We start from the raw sequence: 18,161 nt of genomic DNA, 5'->3' as shown, positions 1-18,161 counted from the left end.
TCTCCCATTCATACTCCCTTGCTTACTCACTCACTTCTTATATTTAGTTCTCTCGCAGTCACTCACTCTTGTATTTTCTCACAAAATCACCATTTACTTCCAGAGCGAGGTACGGTCGCAGCACGACGGGCGTGACGGCGGCGGAACGTCTCCGCGGCGTGCAGATGGCGGTGTGCCACGACTGCAAGGCGATGGTCCTGCAGATCATCAAGTCGTCGCGCGCGTCCCGCTCGGCGTCCCGCGACCGCGCGCTGCGCCACCTCACCCTGGACCTGGCGCCCGTCTACACGGCCGACTGTTAGTGCGCGCGCCACGCCCTCCAACCCTACTCCACTGTACTATAACTTGCTACTCAAACAACGGCTGGCCCCGAGTGCATCTACCATCCACAAAATTGGTGTATTTACTCCTAAAACTCTATCACACAATCGATTCTACTGAACTTAAAAACAAATCGGTTTGAAGTGAATTCGTATACCTACCTACTAATAGTGCACTCAAGACTTTCCCGCCACTTGTTAGCAACACAGTGTTATGTTAGATGGATGTTAGCGCGTTCACCATACATCGGTCGACTGCCACCGACTCGCTGGTGCCAGTGGGATGCATCTACGTGTTTCTACTGCGACGCAACATAGATAGAATTGGATGGTCGTCAAACACCTTCAAGCTCACCCGCAACAATTGTACCCACGTACTAATATAACCCTATACTATGTTAATTTATTCATTACCTCACTAACACTGCAATTAAATCATCCTGTAGTTAATACAAGTACTACCACGATCTTACAATAGTAAGCTCCCAGTCAATTTTTATTTTGTATCAATCAAATTATCTTTACCTAGCTAATATAAAACTCTGTATTTAATTTTTCATATTGTTATTTTTTTATTAAGAAATGAACATTGTTATTCATTCTTAGATAAAATGTATTAGATAAATCCGATACCTACATAATTACCTATGTATTCAATAATATATTATTTCTTTATTCTACATCTACTCAACCACCTTATGTCCTTCGATATATTAAAGTTAATTTCATCTTGTAAATAGTCAATGACATTTTAAATTAATATTTAAATAATAGAATAATGTTTTATCAGGAATCAGTCAATATTTGCATTTGTAGTAAATATATAGGAGTCCTATCCAACGGTTTGAATCGAGCTTCCAAGGTTGTGTGTCTATGTTGTGTTTCGTAAGTGGACCATACATGTTGTTTACACAAAATGTACTTTGACAATACTCTATGACCTTTGACAGACGTTACTACCACTATTTTTTATTTATCGCACAAAATCATAATTTTTAAACTCATTAAATTATTCAAATGTTTATCCCACATTATCAGAGATACCTTACATAGTATATTGAATAAAAATAATGTTATATTCCAGAAATTTACTAAATAATATTTTGTCACTTAATAATTATATGTACCTAATAGATATATTTATATATTTTTCTCCAAATGATAGAATGTTTTACTATGTCTACAATTTCGATGTGAATAAAAAATATGTGTGTGTTCAAAAATATATTGAAAAATATGTAGGTACTATGAATGTTGTTGTATAAAACTGAATTATATTGTAAAATGTTATGAAATCTCGTAGAATCTGTGTTCAAATAAAAAAAAATGTTTGATACATTTTTGAAGCATAAAACGTCAAATTGACAGTTTCCAGACCCTGCCTCAATACTCAAGTTGGATTCACACGCTAATTTCATTTAAAATGAAGTTTTTGACATTTATGTCCCTCAGTAAACATAAAATCAATACAAATGTTTACATAAAAAGTAATCTAATTGAATTTGTAAACTATGAATTTAATATTTTTAGACATTGATCTTGAATATTTGTGAAGATCCGACATGAAATTTTAATTGCATTTAATTAATTGCTATGTGTGACATTCAGAGTAATTGTGTTTTCAATAAGTTAAGTTTTCTGTGCCATACCGATCGAGATGAATAATTTTATCAGTGACTAGTAATTGCATGTGCGTGTAATCGCAAGCATGTCACTAAATTGTGAAAATCCTACGTGCCTACCTATGAGTACTTACAGATCAAGACCGAATTTTCTTTTAAGTTTTCCTTTAATTTTCACTTAAGTTTTTGGTTCATTACAAAAAACAGAAAACAACAAAAAAAAAAATAACTGAAATATTTAATTTTCTTATAAAAAAAAAGGTTGCGTGCTTTTGATAAAACTGTTTTCATGAAGGCTTTATAGGTGTATTTTTATATGTGAATTTATTTTTTCAGTTCTTCAGTGTAATTCAGATTACGTTTGACAGTTCAGTCGACAGTATGCAACCAGCTTATTAAGTCTGATTGTTTGTATGAGATGTATGATTGTGAACAAGTTGGTTATTCCATTGATATACAAGTCCAGGTCTTTAGTGCGGCGGTAGTCATTTGGCAAACATAAAATTGTTTTTTTTTTACATTTGCGTACCAAAAGACCAATGTTCATGTACTATTCTAAGATCAGTTACCCTTAGTACGAGTTTGCTTTACGTTTAAAGTAATCGAAACGAGAACGCGTTCGGCGTTCTGATTGGTCGGCTCGAATAAACCAACCAATTACGTGTCGTTTCTATTACTTTTAAACGTAAAGCAAACTGAGGGTGCATACACTATTTAGTACCCAGGTGTAAAATGCCCGATTGTACTACCGCCACAATTACAGAATTGGCTTTAAATTTATTTAGAATTAACTAAATTATTTCGCGGATTATTCCCAAATCTTGTACTCCTTTGTAAATATTATAGATGTTAGATTTAAACTATACTGTAGCGGTTCAAAATATGTAGAAACTATTTTCAATGTAATTAATTAATTAATAAATTAAAAACTGGGTTTTCCCCTAACTCTTACATTCCCTCCGTTTAATTTAGTTACTTATTTTAAGTTTAATGTAAACTGCTGATTATAATTATTATATGTTTATGTATCGAAATACTAAATGGCCTAATATTTATTTATTTCTTTTGACGTTTTTGGCATTATCCAGATATTCCTATGAGCATTCTTTTTGAAATAAAATGAAAATTTTTGTTGAAAAAATTTAAATTTATTTATTGTACATTGGAACCCAGTTAATGTTACTTGTAAATGTGTAATTTAGTAGTCTTTTAGATGTTACTTAGATTGTAACTGTTTAAAAAACTTAAGTACTTATATAAGTGGAAATAATCGATGATGAAAACAAAAACCATACATAAATAAACATGAATACAAATCGTTGAACTTGTGATTTTATTATTTACCTTTCCCATTATTAAACACGAATGGAAAAAAACGTCTATGGCATTTGGCACTCTTGGCAGAAGCGGGACGAAATAAGAATATTTTAACATCGAAGTTCCCTTTTGAAAACAATTCTGGACGTGCCTTAATATCCTACATAAATTCATTATACTTGTCCAGAGTCCTGGTACCTACCAGGCCTGCCTGCAGGGTGGAATCTTAACACATTCACAGCAACGTAGTGTAGCACATCTCTGATGGAAAAGTACCCTAAGAAGTGTATTAAAATTTTGGTAGAAAATATTCCTTGAATGATATTTATTTAGTTAAGTATAAAATCCTATCATTAAATGATAATAATTAGAAGGCAATAAGGATGGTCCGAGGATAAGGGTAGATCGTCATATACATAGGTACCGAGGCCCCAGCACGGAGCAGGAATTGGAACGAGGTGGTTTTCAGTAATTAACCGTCTGGCACTCCCTCTCACTTCCCTCAGGACCGGAGGAGGGCTTTGAAGATGTTCCACTAAAACTTTTCGCATGTGCATCAGATATTTAATGTTAGCAAAATCGATCATTATTTTGGGTTTCTAGCACCTTTAGAATGAATGTATGAAAATGATGAATCTTCAACTTTGTATAGCTTCTACATCTTAAATCCTGCAACTACTAAAGTGCCTTATTAGACTTAGTTCTAACAATACGTACCACTACTTTACATCAGTACTTTCAAAAAATGCCCTAAAATTTATGGAGCGGTAGCGATCTTTGAATTGTGGTTTTTATATATTGCGGATAATAGTGCGAGTAAAATTTTGTATATCTTTAAGTAGTGTCCCTCGTTTATCAACAGCAATACGGAAATGTTTTTGGTTCCTCATTTCCTCCATAAGTAAAACATTTTTTTTTGATAACTTCACATCTTTAATCCCCGTAGCGGTACGCAGAGATGCACATTATGGCACATAATGCCAATATACACCCACAATTCACAATTTATGTTGTAAGTCCCATGTAATAGGTGGTGAGCCTATTGCCATATACCGGGCACATTTCCAGACTCCGTGCTAGCACTGAGAAATTTACGAAAAACCGATAAAAGCCCAGTAATTCTTCGCCCGACCCGGGACCCCTTGCCCGGCAGTCGCACATGCAACCATTCGGCCAACCAGGCAGTCTAAAATTAATATCAGTCTCTTCTATGGAGAGATTGGGTTAGATTGATCCTCCATAATCAATTAAGTAATTATCTAATATTTAAGGCTTCTAACCGTAGCATATATTAGTCTATTACAGTGACCTATAATAAATTATACTTGTACCAAACGTGTATTGAAGTAAAACACAAATAAAAAACCAAAATAACAGTAATCACATTTATTGTGTTAAGTTGACGTCTATTGATTCTCAATCGGTATACTTATTATAAATAAATTTTCTAATAAATAACGTCGTTTAACCTACGACTAGCAGGCCCTCGTCGACGAAGCTGTGTGGGGGGACTTCGAGGTTAAGGGGGGCGGGTCCCTTGCGGATGCGGCCTGAAGCGTCGTAGTGGGATCCGTGGCAGGGGCAGTAGTAGCCACCGAAGTCTCCGGCGTTGGCGACGGGTACGCATCCAAGATGGGTGCACACTCCGATAACCACCAGCCACTTAGGGTTCTGTGTGCGCTGGTTGTCGTGCTGAGGGTCACGCAGGGTGTCCACGGGTACGGCCTGCTCGGTGGAAATCTCGTTTTCGGTTCTGGAATTGGAATGTTGTGGTTACAGTATGAGTGGGTTAAGAGTGAATTGATAAAAAGGGGTGTATAATATGTTTTTAGAAAAAGCGTTTGATATTAACCAGATACTTTTATAGTTTTTCTTCTTTACAAATCACAGAAAAAAATATTTGTATAAAAAAATACTTCTTGACATTATGTTTTTCATACATACATAAAATAAAGTATTTTAGGTATTACAGTAACAATACTCTGACAATCTTCCTATGAAGTATATAATTTATGTTTCATTTAAATAGAACAACTGTAAATATTAATGTATATTCTATGCTATTCATCAGTCATATAAACACCATAATGAGTACCTTGTAAAATATCTTTCAAATGGACTATTTTTCCAATGTAAGGGTATGCTTTATCGGCTGAATAATTTTCAATATTCGACTATTCTTCCACACTAAAAACCATAAAGTAACTATATAAAACGAGATGTCATAACTGAATTTCCCTTTAACATAATGTGTGACACTTTACGGGGAGCGCGGGATATTACAAACCTTTGTTTGTAAGGTCCGTCCGTCCGGCATAAAATTAAGAGTGCATGCTACTGAAGCATTGCTACTTGTTCAATTTTAATATGCCACTGTCTGAGCATGTATGACCTAGTCGTTCGTAAAACTATTGCTATTAAAATTTCAAAAATAATTATAATCATCATCATCAAATTAATTTATGATTAATTATAATCATCAAATTAATTTATGATTAATGATAGAAATATGATTATTTTGGGATATTTTACCGTATCGAAATGTCAAAATAATTTATTTTAGACCTAGGAAACTATCCAATCAGAAACTTCAAGCGCCGGCAATCTATTTACCTATACATAATTCACACCATTATAATTACCTATAGTCTGGTACTATAAGTAAATAGGTATTCTGCGAGATGAATCACATGCGTCATGCACATTTTAATCGTTAATGCGTAGTTAGCTAACAAAGGGAAGAGAAACAACATTGTCATAACTTGGCAATAGAAAATAGAAAGGCATCTTCGGATTTCAATTTCTAGAACTTTTCTTCTCTATATAAAAACTTTATGTAAAAATAAACCTACCAACCTTTCCTTTGTGTATAAACAAAATTTACCAACCCTAAAGCAAGTGTGGTGATTAACCCGTCGTATGCTGAAGCACTGATCAGTGCGAGACACAATGCGTATTCTATTATTGTCTCATATACCCGCAGACAAAAGGTTAATGCTCAAACCTTCTCTGCATGAGAAGAGGCTTTGGTCCTATTTGGTTTTATTCCTGAACAACTGGTTACTGGAGTGTTGAATCTTGAATTTGATTTAATATAAATAGTATAAAAAAATAGCTTCTGCCAGAGGCTTCGTTCGCAGTCCAAAGTGTTATTCCAAACCATAATCTACCCCTGTTCCAAATTTCATCCTGATTCCTTCGACTATTTTGATGTGATTAACACAAACATTACCATTTATAATATTAGTAAGAAGATGGCACTTTGTTCGTCATTTATTCAGTCCAGTCTATGTATGGTTATTCTATTAAAAACCAGTAAAACTTTTACCATTCAGAGAATACATTGCATTTTACCTTAAACAATATTAAAATCAAAATTCTGTCACCTGTGACGGATGAACAGCGGCTTACCACGCCACTTGAAGGTAACAGACTTGCCCTCGGGGATTTCAGACAGCTTGATCTCAATCTTGGCCAAAGCCAGGACGTCGGCAGCGGCAGCCATCGATGACACAAAGTGTGTCACTATCGACTTGGCAGCATACGCACCAGCCACACCGCCGGCTGAGGATTGTTAGAAATATATTGTTTAGTATCTGATTTCACAAAGAGATCAAACAATTTTGGTTACAAACAACCTACTCAAAATTTTGTGGTTAAAGAACCACAACGGTGGTTCTGTAGTGGTCTTTTGAGGAAAGCCTCAAAAGACCACTACACAATCAACTTGCATGGTTCTCCGACATCTTTAATTGATTTTGTCTGGACTTTAAAATAGACCTCTGAGTTTGTTTCGGCATTTCTTCTCAGAGTAGTCCGATAGGAAATGCCGGCCTCATCTAGTTATTTAAGAGATTGACGTGTAAAAGAGTTACATTGTAACCTATTTTCAAAATAAATATCATTTATGTTTTGTTATGTCAGGATAAAATATTCAGATTTAGACAATTTAATGGTGTTCAATATCTTATCTATCATAAGAAGGCATCAGGAAAATACAAAAAGCCTGGACCCCGCATAGTCTTATTGGACACTTCCATACCATAGATTAAGTATTTATATGGCACAATAAGTACCTACATTTCTTTGTGAACTACCTATTTAGGTAATCCAATCCAATAAGGATTTAAATTTTTTTTTAAAAGCCCTGATTATCATGCTGAAATAAGAGAGGAGATAATATTTATATATGAATTTTTAGCTGATAAGCTACACTAAAAATATTTTCTGTGACGATAAAGTTGTAAGTGTGAAAAACTTCAAGAAACAAGTTTAATACCTCGTAAACTTTGAGCCTAATTCTACTGTAACTATTACCTGGCAATGGTTACCCTGACATTTGAAGGTTAATGTCAAATACTAAAAATACATGAAGTAAGAATTATCTTATAGTTAAAACATTCATCCATGTTTTGTTTACATAAGACTACATTCATCATTATTTCCAGTTGTCAAAAAGTACTCCATTATTCATAGACATGTTACGATAAAGATAACATGCTCTAGTGCAGTGTTTGGTTAACAGATGATTAAAAATTTTCAAGGACTTACCTCCAGCGATGAGATAGGTGAAGGATTGACGTCCATCAACATTTTCGGCGGCCTTCGCGGTCGGTTCCTGGGTCTCCTTGCGGCGGTAAGCCGAGAAGTCGGGGTACCCAATATCGGTATGCGCGAAACGAACATGACTTGGTCCTAGAATTGACAAGGTGTTATGTAACACGATTTTTCCTCATAATTTGCAAAATATAATTCATTAAAACACAAAATCATAGCGAAAATAGCTCACCGCGACCATTCACTCTAGCCTTCAAGCCCTGGATAGGCAAGGATCCATGCAGAGACTCCACAGTGGAGGTTTTTGGCAAAGGGTGCACCAACACCTTCTCTGCTGGCGTGTGCGCCACTACCAGAGGCTTCAGGCCATTGGAAACCACCGATGAGGTCGCCTTAAAGTAAGGAGCCAAATGCCCAGCCCTTGTGACCGAAGTCATTTTGTATCACAGCAGAAATACGCAACAAAATTGCTTTGATATTTTCGCTGAGCGAAGTGCTCGATTAAAGAAATGTCAAATTTAGTGTTACCAGTCGTAAATTTTAATAGTACTCATGATGCTTTAATGGTTAAGTTTGTCACATTTTAAGCATTAGATTTTTTTTTTCTAATTATTTGGTAAAGAAAGACAACAATTAATAATCTAAGAATATTGCAAGCTTTATTGAATACTTGTAAATATGATCATTAGCTACTTTTGTAAGTTGTTTATTAAACTCACAAAAAGGTTAATTAAAGTATTGTGGTGGTTACCAGTCACTTGCTAGACCTAGACATTGACTTTTCAGATAAATGCCCCAAATGGATGAATACTAAGTAAATACTAGGTATTTATCCACTTTTTGGTACCTAAATACTCGAGTAAAATCTGTCAATAATGCATTTATTTTCGAATATACCGAGTATTTATTAATTTTCATATTATGCAGCAAAATCGCTCATCTATACTTACAAGTATTAATATCGATACACTTGATATAACATAATATAAAAGTGCTCTTACCTACCAAAGTAAATGTATGAAATCAAGAAAATAATTTCTTTATAAATCATCTTGCCGCCCTTTTTGAATTCACTTTTGATGCTTGGAATTACAACGAAGTATACATGGAACGTCATCTACGTATTGATTGGTCAGTTCATTGACAGATGCATTGTTTTTCTTTCCTGGTCACACTTTGTTAACGATGCGTTCAAATTAACTCTTAATTTAGCTAAATAAACGTTCAACGAAAATCACTTTTTTTACTTTTTAATTAATTTTCACTAGTAATTAAAATCAATAGACATATCTCTAAATGTTATAAACGGCTATGTTACAGTTTCAAACTCAGTCTCAACATTTATAGGTTGTAGGTTTCATAGGTATACGTAACATACAAATATACACTACACATCTTACTTTAAATCGTAAATTGTGTAGCGTGTATTAATGATTAAGCCTTTAACTGCCATCAGAAAACTGTTGAAGACAAATCCTCCACTGACGTAGGTTACCGGTGACCTACGTGGCAGTTAACGTGTTAAGACAGTGACTTGTTTCTAACTACCTTATCCGTGAAAGTCACAATCGATGCCTCAGCAACTTATTAGCCTGGCCTTGGGCCGTGAATAAGTATTCATTGATAACCGAATTTTGCATTAACATTGGCATTCAGTACGAACCCGCAACCAGTTCGTCTTTTGAATAAAATATTAATAGTAAAGAAAATCTTACCACTTAGGGGCCTTTTTGAATTACCTATTTTCATCGATTTTCTTAGTAGGTAACTAATGCAATTGTTTTGCATTTGAAAATATTTTGACTGCGTCCACTGAAGGATCTTTTAACATTATTTAGTGTTTATTATTGTTAATTTATTCAAAATATTGTTTAAATCGATTCAGGTAAATATGTATATGGCAATATTTTATTGATATTTCATGAAAATCATTTAATTTTGATTGATTTTGTTAACTGTCAATCGATTGTCACTTGTCAATAGCGCCAAAAACTAAAAAAGGAGATTTGTTATTGTTTTAATTATTGTGGTGTGGTGTGTCTCTTTATGTGCAAAGTGATCCTGTTTATGGTAAGTACTTAGTTGACGATTTTTGTAAAATAGTACCGCCAACACCATTTATATTTTTTTATTTTTGCGTTCACTATTATAGTATGAGAACTCGATTAAAGGTGTTCACGTTTGTTTTCGAACATATTCATGTTTGTGTTCACTGTTGTTCTTATTCGTAACCATGACAACGCCGTCAAAGTGGTCGATTTAGAATTCACGTAATTACTAGTTAAACAGCGGGAAAAAGTATTGTATACCAAACTGGGATCAAAAATAACTACCTACATTAGTTACTGTTACCCTTTTACTGCTCCGCCTATACGTCTGTGCGCCACTAAGTGCAATATTAATTAGAACTTATGTTAGGTAATTCGAACGTAGTGATACCTATTACATTTCATTGATTCGAACACTGTAATATACAAAAAACAAATACCTACGATAGCTGCAATGTTTTACAGTGTTAGATGTTCGATAGTAGTACTGGTACATATTACAGAACACACGCGCGAACCAATCGTCGCGTATTATGAAATGCAAGAGCTTCGACTTCGCATCGAACTAAACTCAAAGTTTAGAAATTAGCAGTGTTATAGGACTAATCCTATAACTCGAAAATTTTGTCATGTGTGGGAGAGTCATGCTTCGGCTTAAATAAGTCAGCTCGACCGGAGTGATTGCATGGCCTCACAGAGAATTGGCGTTAAACAACGCTAGGGATGTGTTTCGTCGTGTTAATGAGGCCCGATTTCCCCCTCCCCTAATCTCCCAAAACCACACAACCCTCAAAATCTACATCTAATTACCTCTGATGTTTGGGTTTGCCCCCTATTCCATGAAACCTTAGTCTCAAGAATATCGAAATATACTTACTCTTTCTTACCTAGAATTTCTTTGGAGTCTATCTAAAAGTGAATACACCTAGCACGAAAGAGGATTTGACCTTTTCAGCTGTAGGTTGGCGCGAAACATCCCTAGAAAAAAATAAAATCCGGAGCGCGAACAGCCCGGATGCGTTCGTACGTGATCGTATCGCGTCCTCTCATTTGATACGATTTCTATTCAGTCAGCGATCGCTGCGTGATTTGTTATCTGTACTAATACGGTGTTTATTATTTCCTTCTCTACTATGTGGCGGCGCCATTGCCGTATATAGCTGTGGCGGTGAAAATACTAACAAAATGCTAGAGCAATGTTTAGGTATTGATTTTGTAGGCGTACCTAAGCCCATACCTATTTCTTATGTGTCGAGTCTATATTTTGTTTAGAAGTTTTATGTTTAAACTCTACTTATCGGATTGCATCTACAGCTGAACAAAAGCAAATGTTTTCACCATAATTTCTATTTATCTTTGCTTGGCAAGCGTCTTGGGGATCGCGAGGTTAAATCACCGAAATTCACTTATGTAAATGCAATTATTTGTACAATCTAATTTCTTATTCTTATACAGTTATAATTATTATAATCACGACCTAAAGCAGAACTAGTCCTTTTACCTACATAAATTAGTTACAGTGTTCAATAAGAGATGGCGTTGCCGGCAAATTAATAAAATGGTGGAATAATAACGAGTAGAATAATATTTTACAATAAAAACGGTGGCTGCCTTTGTTTGAATTTGTTTTTAAATGAACATTTTATTATAATGTAGTGATCACTACAAAAATAAGTTTAATATGGTAAAACAAGTACCTACTTATTAAGATTACGTACCTATTTCATACAACGAGCGAAGCATGTCCATTACAACTAAAGAAAATATTTAGTTACACGTGTGTTTTGGCACTTCATACGTAAGTTAAATAAGTAAAAAATGAATAATTTAGTAATAAAACACCAATTATTTAAAGCTATTAAAATACCTAATCTACTTACCTTATTTGTTTTTATAAATAGATAAACTGATATATTATGTTAGTTCAGGGTTGTAACAACAGCTAAGTGCAAGGAAGGCTGATCGCCTTTAGGTTCTGCTCTCGAACTAAAAAATACTGAAAAACTGCCTCACGCTAAATACCTAAATATTTCTACTTACGGCATGGTCCTTCCCAACTTAACACGTTAATCGCCACTGGTGACTGACGCTTAGCGGAGGATTTGCCTTCATAATTTCTTTCGGCAGTAAATGCTTTTAATAGTTTGAACTTATTACAGTTCTTTCTTAAGCCTGCACTAGTCAGCCCTACTACACAGTAGTACAAACATTTTCATGGTCATTGCTGCGTTTTGTTCGGCTATCCGTAAGCGCCGCTACTAGGCACGCACACATGCCCACCGAGTGCCTTTGACTAATACAGGGCTGACCTAAATACATTTGGGCTTCACTACTTATTCTATTATTAATTGTATTGGAATTTGCAAGTCGTAGTTTTTAATTATATGTACAAAGCTGTTCTGTTATTTATTGATAAATGTATGCACTGTCAAAAAGTCGCAGAATAGTGAAAAGTGAACTAGACCTGCGCATTTTAAGACGTGTTACCCTATATCCTACAGCATAGTATACGTTTTATAAAAGATATTGCTAAATTCTTAGAGAAACGAGGAGTATGTGAAATAAGTGCTAAGCAAATACGTCTTCTATTTGCGAGTAAAAACCAATGGACACGATTCTGCAAATGTTACACTGGATTTCTTAGTAGATTGGTAATTTTAATAAATCTGTATTTGCCGATATACCTACATAACATACGATTATTTCTACAGTATTTTTAAGTTTGAATGGGCATAAGCACAAATTGCGTGTAACTAGGCAGACTTTCAAGTAGATAAATATTATGATAATGTGTATGTAACTATGAATTTACGATATTTCTATCTTCACAGGCTAGACAGGACCCTTTTGCACCTTCGATAACTTAATTCTCTATCTTTTTCTGAAATTTGATGGAACAGGAAACTACATATTTCCTATTCCTTCAGATTTTTGGTTCACTTCGTTGCGGAATCAAAGGAGCTATGTTCTTTGGGTTGTGCTGAAACTAGCTGTTATATTTCTGATAAAGAAGTACTACGACATGAATAATACATTGTATTTTAATTTATAAAATATTCTGAAAAGTTGATGGTAGCCGATACTGGCATATTTTATTGGTATTAAATTCTATCAAAGGTATTTTTGCTTTACAAAAACGTGACTAGTTTCTGATTTCGCATTCTTGAATGTAAAATTGATTGATTAAAAAATGAAATTCGCTATTTCGATTTTTTATAAATTCATAATTTACCTCATTATACTTACAATATTTAAATTTAATGGCAGTTAAAGAAGAGAGATTTAATTTATATCTACTTATTTAAATGCACATAAATAAATAAGTAAGGTATTTAAACGTAGGAATATGGTGTAAACAATTCAACAAAAGCGAAACGCCATGATATTAAATTCAACACCATTTCTCTGAAGAAACGCGACACATTTCAGTGAAATGTGCACTAAAACATACAATGAGCCGTTAAACCGCAGGTGGTAAGTAGCAGCCCCGACTCACACATACACACGTAGCTATATCCAAAGACGTGAACGCACACACGCACAACAACGCACTTGTGAGCGAGTTGCGTGCGCCACGTGGATTGCCACGTCTGCCTAATCTGCATAGAATCATGTACCACTCATACCTTCTATTTCTGGCAATATAACTAACTTCTTTATTGCCCTTTATAAAACGCGACGTGTATAACGACCTATACCAATTACTGAGTGTTTTCATGACCTATGAATATTTTATCTCTAACGCACGTTTTCTATTTTAGCTTCTCCTATCTCTCTACTAACGTTTTATCTTATCAAAGACACACTATACGAAACTAACGTTTTCATTTATCAATCTAATACCGTTGAAAATCTGTTATACGCAGCCTGTGCGTACGGCCTTTGTGTAAAAAATACTACGTCAGTAATTAACGATCAGGCATGCTTTAAAAATTTACGATACCTAGTACCTAATATTTTTTTGGATGTTTTTACTACTACGAGCCTACAGGATAGGCGAACGGAATCAAAGAAATGGTTTTACGATTCAAATCAATATCGGCAACCTTGAACTTAAATCTGTAGGCAGAAAATAACGATAACGAACATAAAACGCATAATTTAAATAAATTACGTGGATTTTTAAATAACCACATGATTAGGCGACCTCATAGAAATTTACGATTATTGTACAAGAATAAAAAGTATCATATTAATGGCTTTGACGACCTTACATGCATTTGAACGTTTCCGGAATGCCGACATTACTTTGTCACGCACATTTTTCGACATACACTCAAGACGTTTGGCAGGATTTAGTTGGTAGTTCTAGTGACAAAGCAGAGATGGCGTTACGAGTATTGAAGGCGGATAGATTCGTAGATGCGTTTGGTGAATAGTGTAGTTATATGACAGATAAAGAGCGACGATGCGCGGGGCACTCTAGGGAGGGACGGCCCAATTCGATGCGCGCTCTGCCCATTACACAATGAATTTATTGCCGCATACGGCTGACACATATAGCGTGCATGTCATGTGCGCCATACCGCTGCCGCTGGAATATTTGAGCAATTAGCGATCACAATCGTGTAACGCAAGCGCGTTGAGACGTTATTCTATTAATGCCATGATTTTATAAACGAAAAAATCACTACTAATCACTAAATTAATTTGCTGCCGTCAGGTAGTCAAGAGTTTCTTTAGAAAAACTGCTTTCAGTCATGTAGTCACTAACTGTTCACATGTTTTTCAATGAACTTGCATCATGAAAGACTAACCTTCATCCTCTAAAAGTAGGTGTTTTGTTTCTCATGTACCTAATACGCCAAAAATGTTCTAATCTTCACAAATAAGCTAAGAAAGAAAATTCCTAAAATAGGTACGTGGGAAATGGCATTACCGTGGTTATAACTTAATGGTCCTTCGATCCGCACGAAGTTAATAAGGGCCTATTACCTCCTACTTCCCACAATAAAGCCAAAAAAGTATTGAAAACAAAACAAAGTCAATGATTCTTTAACAACAGAACCGTTTAAGAGCCAATAAAATTAGTTCTAATTGAGTAGCAGTTTGAATTGAAAATGGCTTGTACAGATTCAACGCGAAGTCGTTAAGAGCCGAAGCCACGTATTTATACTACGCTGTTTACTAGAAAACTGTTTTAATTTGGAAATACTCGTACGTCGGTGATTAACAACTTTTATTTGATAAATTGCTTCGTCCTTCAATTCAGATTTTTAGTTAATTACATACAAATATAAAGTGTTTATGATTGAATATCACTAGACACTCAAAATATCTACCGTATGGTCCTAAACGGTCTTATAACTCCTTATTAAAAAGACCTTTATTCAGCAATATTATCTTAATATTCCATCCATAAAGAGATATGCTGAAAAATAATAACGCTGACTTAACATGGCTTATCAAAATGAATCGCAATTATATCATTGTCACCACACGATGCGTACTAGACGCGTCTTTTGTGGAAAATATGACTTTCCTATAATCTCAAACTTATAACGGAATCGGTTTTATGCGAGTCTGGATCTGATGTGCAAGTGTGCATGTTAAAACTTAGGTATATTACAAGCACCTCAGGGAAGACGGTAGCACAGTGGTCACGTATATCACCATAGGGTCTCCGTTCAGCAAGTCTAATAGGAGGACTCGGTGCCCCTTATCGGTGCTGAAGGTGGTCACCCGGGTGCTTTCAGTGAGGTATAAAATCCCACTCTCTAGCTTTTCTCCCCAAAAAGCTGGGCGCCTTATGGAGGTTTCCCCCCGAAATCAAAACGAAAAGAAAAAGTATATATAATAAGCCATGACTAGCTTGGATAGGTCAACAATATCTTTAAGGGGTTTCATACTTAAGCAAAATTTGCTAATAATGTGTGCATTATACTATACACCACTATCCAACCTTCAAGGAGAAATACGCGTGACGTGGTCACAGAAAACCCTAAACAATTGTGGAAGAACCACTCGGTCATCACACTCTTTGGACGCCATCCAAATTGATCGCTCATTTTATGTAATTTGGCAACTTTTCTGTCTAAAACGACACCTGTCGTCACTGGTTCTGTCCATAAAATACGGTCCTTCGGTACAGTTCGAAATGACAGTTAATAAAAACTATCGATTTGGACTTTACACGATAATTATCACCTTGGGGGAGTGTGCATCAATCAGTACCGTAGCTGTTGACAATATTTTTAGGTACAAGAGTACTAATTATGTTTGTGGCAAGTCTAGAATCTATAATTTAAAAATGAATCGCTAAATGTGTTGCTAAGCGTAAATCTCGAAAACACCTAGACTGATTTAGCCTAAGCTTTTTTGATGGATTTGTTATTGTTAAGAGAAGGTTCTTATGTCAGGAAAAATGAACAAATATGCGCAGAAAACTTTCCAAGGCGGAATAAAGTTCACGGGGAGAAGTCATTGGATGATTTTCCACTCTCAAAAAAAAAAAAAAACAGGTTGCACTGATCGCCATTACAAGTACTATAATATCGATAATTTCCTTTGCTAGCAGTACGGAAAGGGTACAGTACTAACTCCTACGCTAATACGTTTAATCAATGGGATATTTAAGGTAAGAGGTTTTGATGTATGTCATTCATTATACAACTTATGTAAACTTAAATATTTAATAGTGTCGACGTATTCGGTTCACGACCTTTATGATCCGAATACTGTCGATTGAGAAAGGTACGTTAGTGATCCATTTTGATATTAATTTAGCTAGTTATTATTTCCTAGCGGGTTTACCGGGGCTCCGGCTCGAAGGGCAGAAGTAAGAACGGGGGCGGTTTTTCTGTAAGAGTCTGACACTCTGTGAAGTCATTGGATGATATTCCCTCCTTAAAAAAGCTAGTTATTATTTAGTTTCTAACACATGCTTGACCATTACATTTACCAATAATATTAGGATTTTATTTACTTCCGATTAAATCAATTATATATCTAATATTTCAAATAACTGTAAAGCTTCCAGTGTCATATCGAATTTGGCTAAAAACCTTGCCTTGAATTAAAAAAATCACTAGCTACTTATTTAAACGAAACATGACCTTTTCGATAGACTAACGATTAGTAGTCAATCGTTATCGATATTCATCTTGTATGAATTTGTACCAAAATTTGAATTTTACGGAATAGCCGCAACCGCCGCGCCGTTGCCACCTAAAAAGAGACCCATCAATTACACAATATATTTACAGACTAATATTAGTATTATTCTTTAAAATAGCCACAAAGGGTATTGCATTCTTCACCTAATCTAGTTTCATAGATATTATTTGTATAGATAAGTCATTATAAGTAGATATATGGTTCACTTGACCAATGGCGGCGTTTGGCGTCACGTTGTCCATTCACGTGACCGCGCGTAGGCCAACGCATAATATGTTGTCATAGGGAGTCTTATAGGAAACGGTTTAAAAATATAACGTGAATGTTGTCTATTAGACTATTAGACAAAAGTTTGGCGTAAAGCTGTGATCGTATTTTATTCTGTGACATTGAAAAGGGCATGTCTTCCTAGAATTGGCAGCGTTAAGTCTATTTTAAACTGGTTGATGTTTATTTTTAAATTTGAATATACTATTTGACAATGCCTGTAGTTTTGTATCTATTCTTTTTCTTAATAAGTTAGTTAGAACTAGTTTTAGAAATTACATTAATTTCAATTAGAAACATCTTTTTTTGTAAAGAGTTGAATGGTTCATAGTCCTCTTTGTGTTAATCAGTTGCAAGAAAATGATAGGCCAGTTTTTCTATCAATCTGTTTGTTATTTGCTATCAATGTTAGTAAAAATCGTCAGAGCTATTTACCAAAAACTATCAAAACACACACTACAAACTAGAACATAATATACTATATCGGGACAGAGAAACGATCATCTAATTGTACCAACATTTCCTCTAGAGTCTGCCCTTAAAAGAGCGCTATCATTTACTCAAATGATTAGTACTCTTTAAACTAAAATAAACAAAGCAATATTAACAAAAATTATAACTGGGCGCGATACACTTTTAACCGCTATATTGGTAAGACCAAATGCATGAATGTGATAGAAGCTAAAAAAGTGTGCAAGGATTGCTCTAGGAAGCGTTCTGTAGTTTCTATTTCCTTCAAGAGAGTGAGTTTGATGTGTGTTAATAGGTCTTCTTAAAGGGTTGTAGGCCTTCTTAAAGGGTTGTAGGTCTTCTTAAAGGGTTGTTTATAAGATGTCACAGCCAAATACAAATATTTGTATAATATTATGCAACGAGCCCACATTAAATGACGAGTACCGTTAGTACCCGAGCAG

General features: G+C 35.0%; 2 protein-coding genes across 5 annotated transcripts in view; one reads left to right on the top strand and one right to left on the bottom strand.

Annotated features, from left to right (window-relative positions):
• Nucleotides 1-3,266, top strand: part of LOC118273551 (protein spire) — a 181,926-nt gene extending 178,660 nt beyond the window's left edge. For all 4 annotated transcript variants that reach the window (XM_035590586.2, XM_035590584.2, XM_035590587.2 and 1 more), the window contains one exon: nt 104-3,266. In XM_035590586.2, the coding sequence (XP_035446479.2) occupies nt 104-302 (199 nt within the window). In that variant the 3' untranslated portion in view covers nt 303-3,266. The remainder of the gene's footprint in view (nt 1-103) is intronic.
• A 1,364-nt stretch (nt 3,267-4,630) lies between these two features.
• LOC118273531 (cytochrome b-c1 complex subunit Rieske, mitochondrial) lies at nt 4,631-8,337 on the bottom strand. Its single transcript, XM_035590549.2, has 4 exons — nt 8,049-8,337; nt 7,811-7,954; nt 6,646-6,823; nt 4,631-5,012 (listed from the first exon to the last, which is right to left on the bottom strand). Exons 1-4 carry the CDS (start codon nt 8,251-8,253, stop codon nt 4,724-4,726), a joined length of 816 nt encoding a protein of 271 aa, XP_035446442.1. The 5' UTR covers nt 8,254-8,337; the 3' UTR covers nt 4,631-4,723.
• Between the last annotated feature and the right edge of the window lie 9,824 nt (nt 8,338-18,161).

The sequence above is a fragment of the Spodoptera frugiperda genome, chromosome 1 (assembly GCF_023101765.2).
Source record: "Spodoptera frugiperda isolate SF20-4 chromosome 1, AGI-APGP_CSIRO_Sfru_2.0, whole genome shotgun sequence".
NCBI lineage: Eukaryota > Metazoa > Arthropoda > Insecta > Lepidoptera > Noctuidae > Spodoptera > Spodoptera frugiperda.
This window is presented reverse-complemented; position numbering and strand designations above follow the sequence as displayed.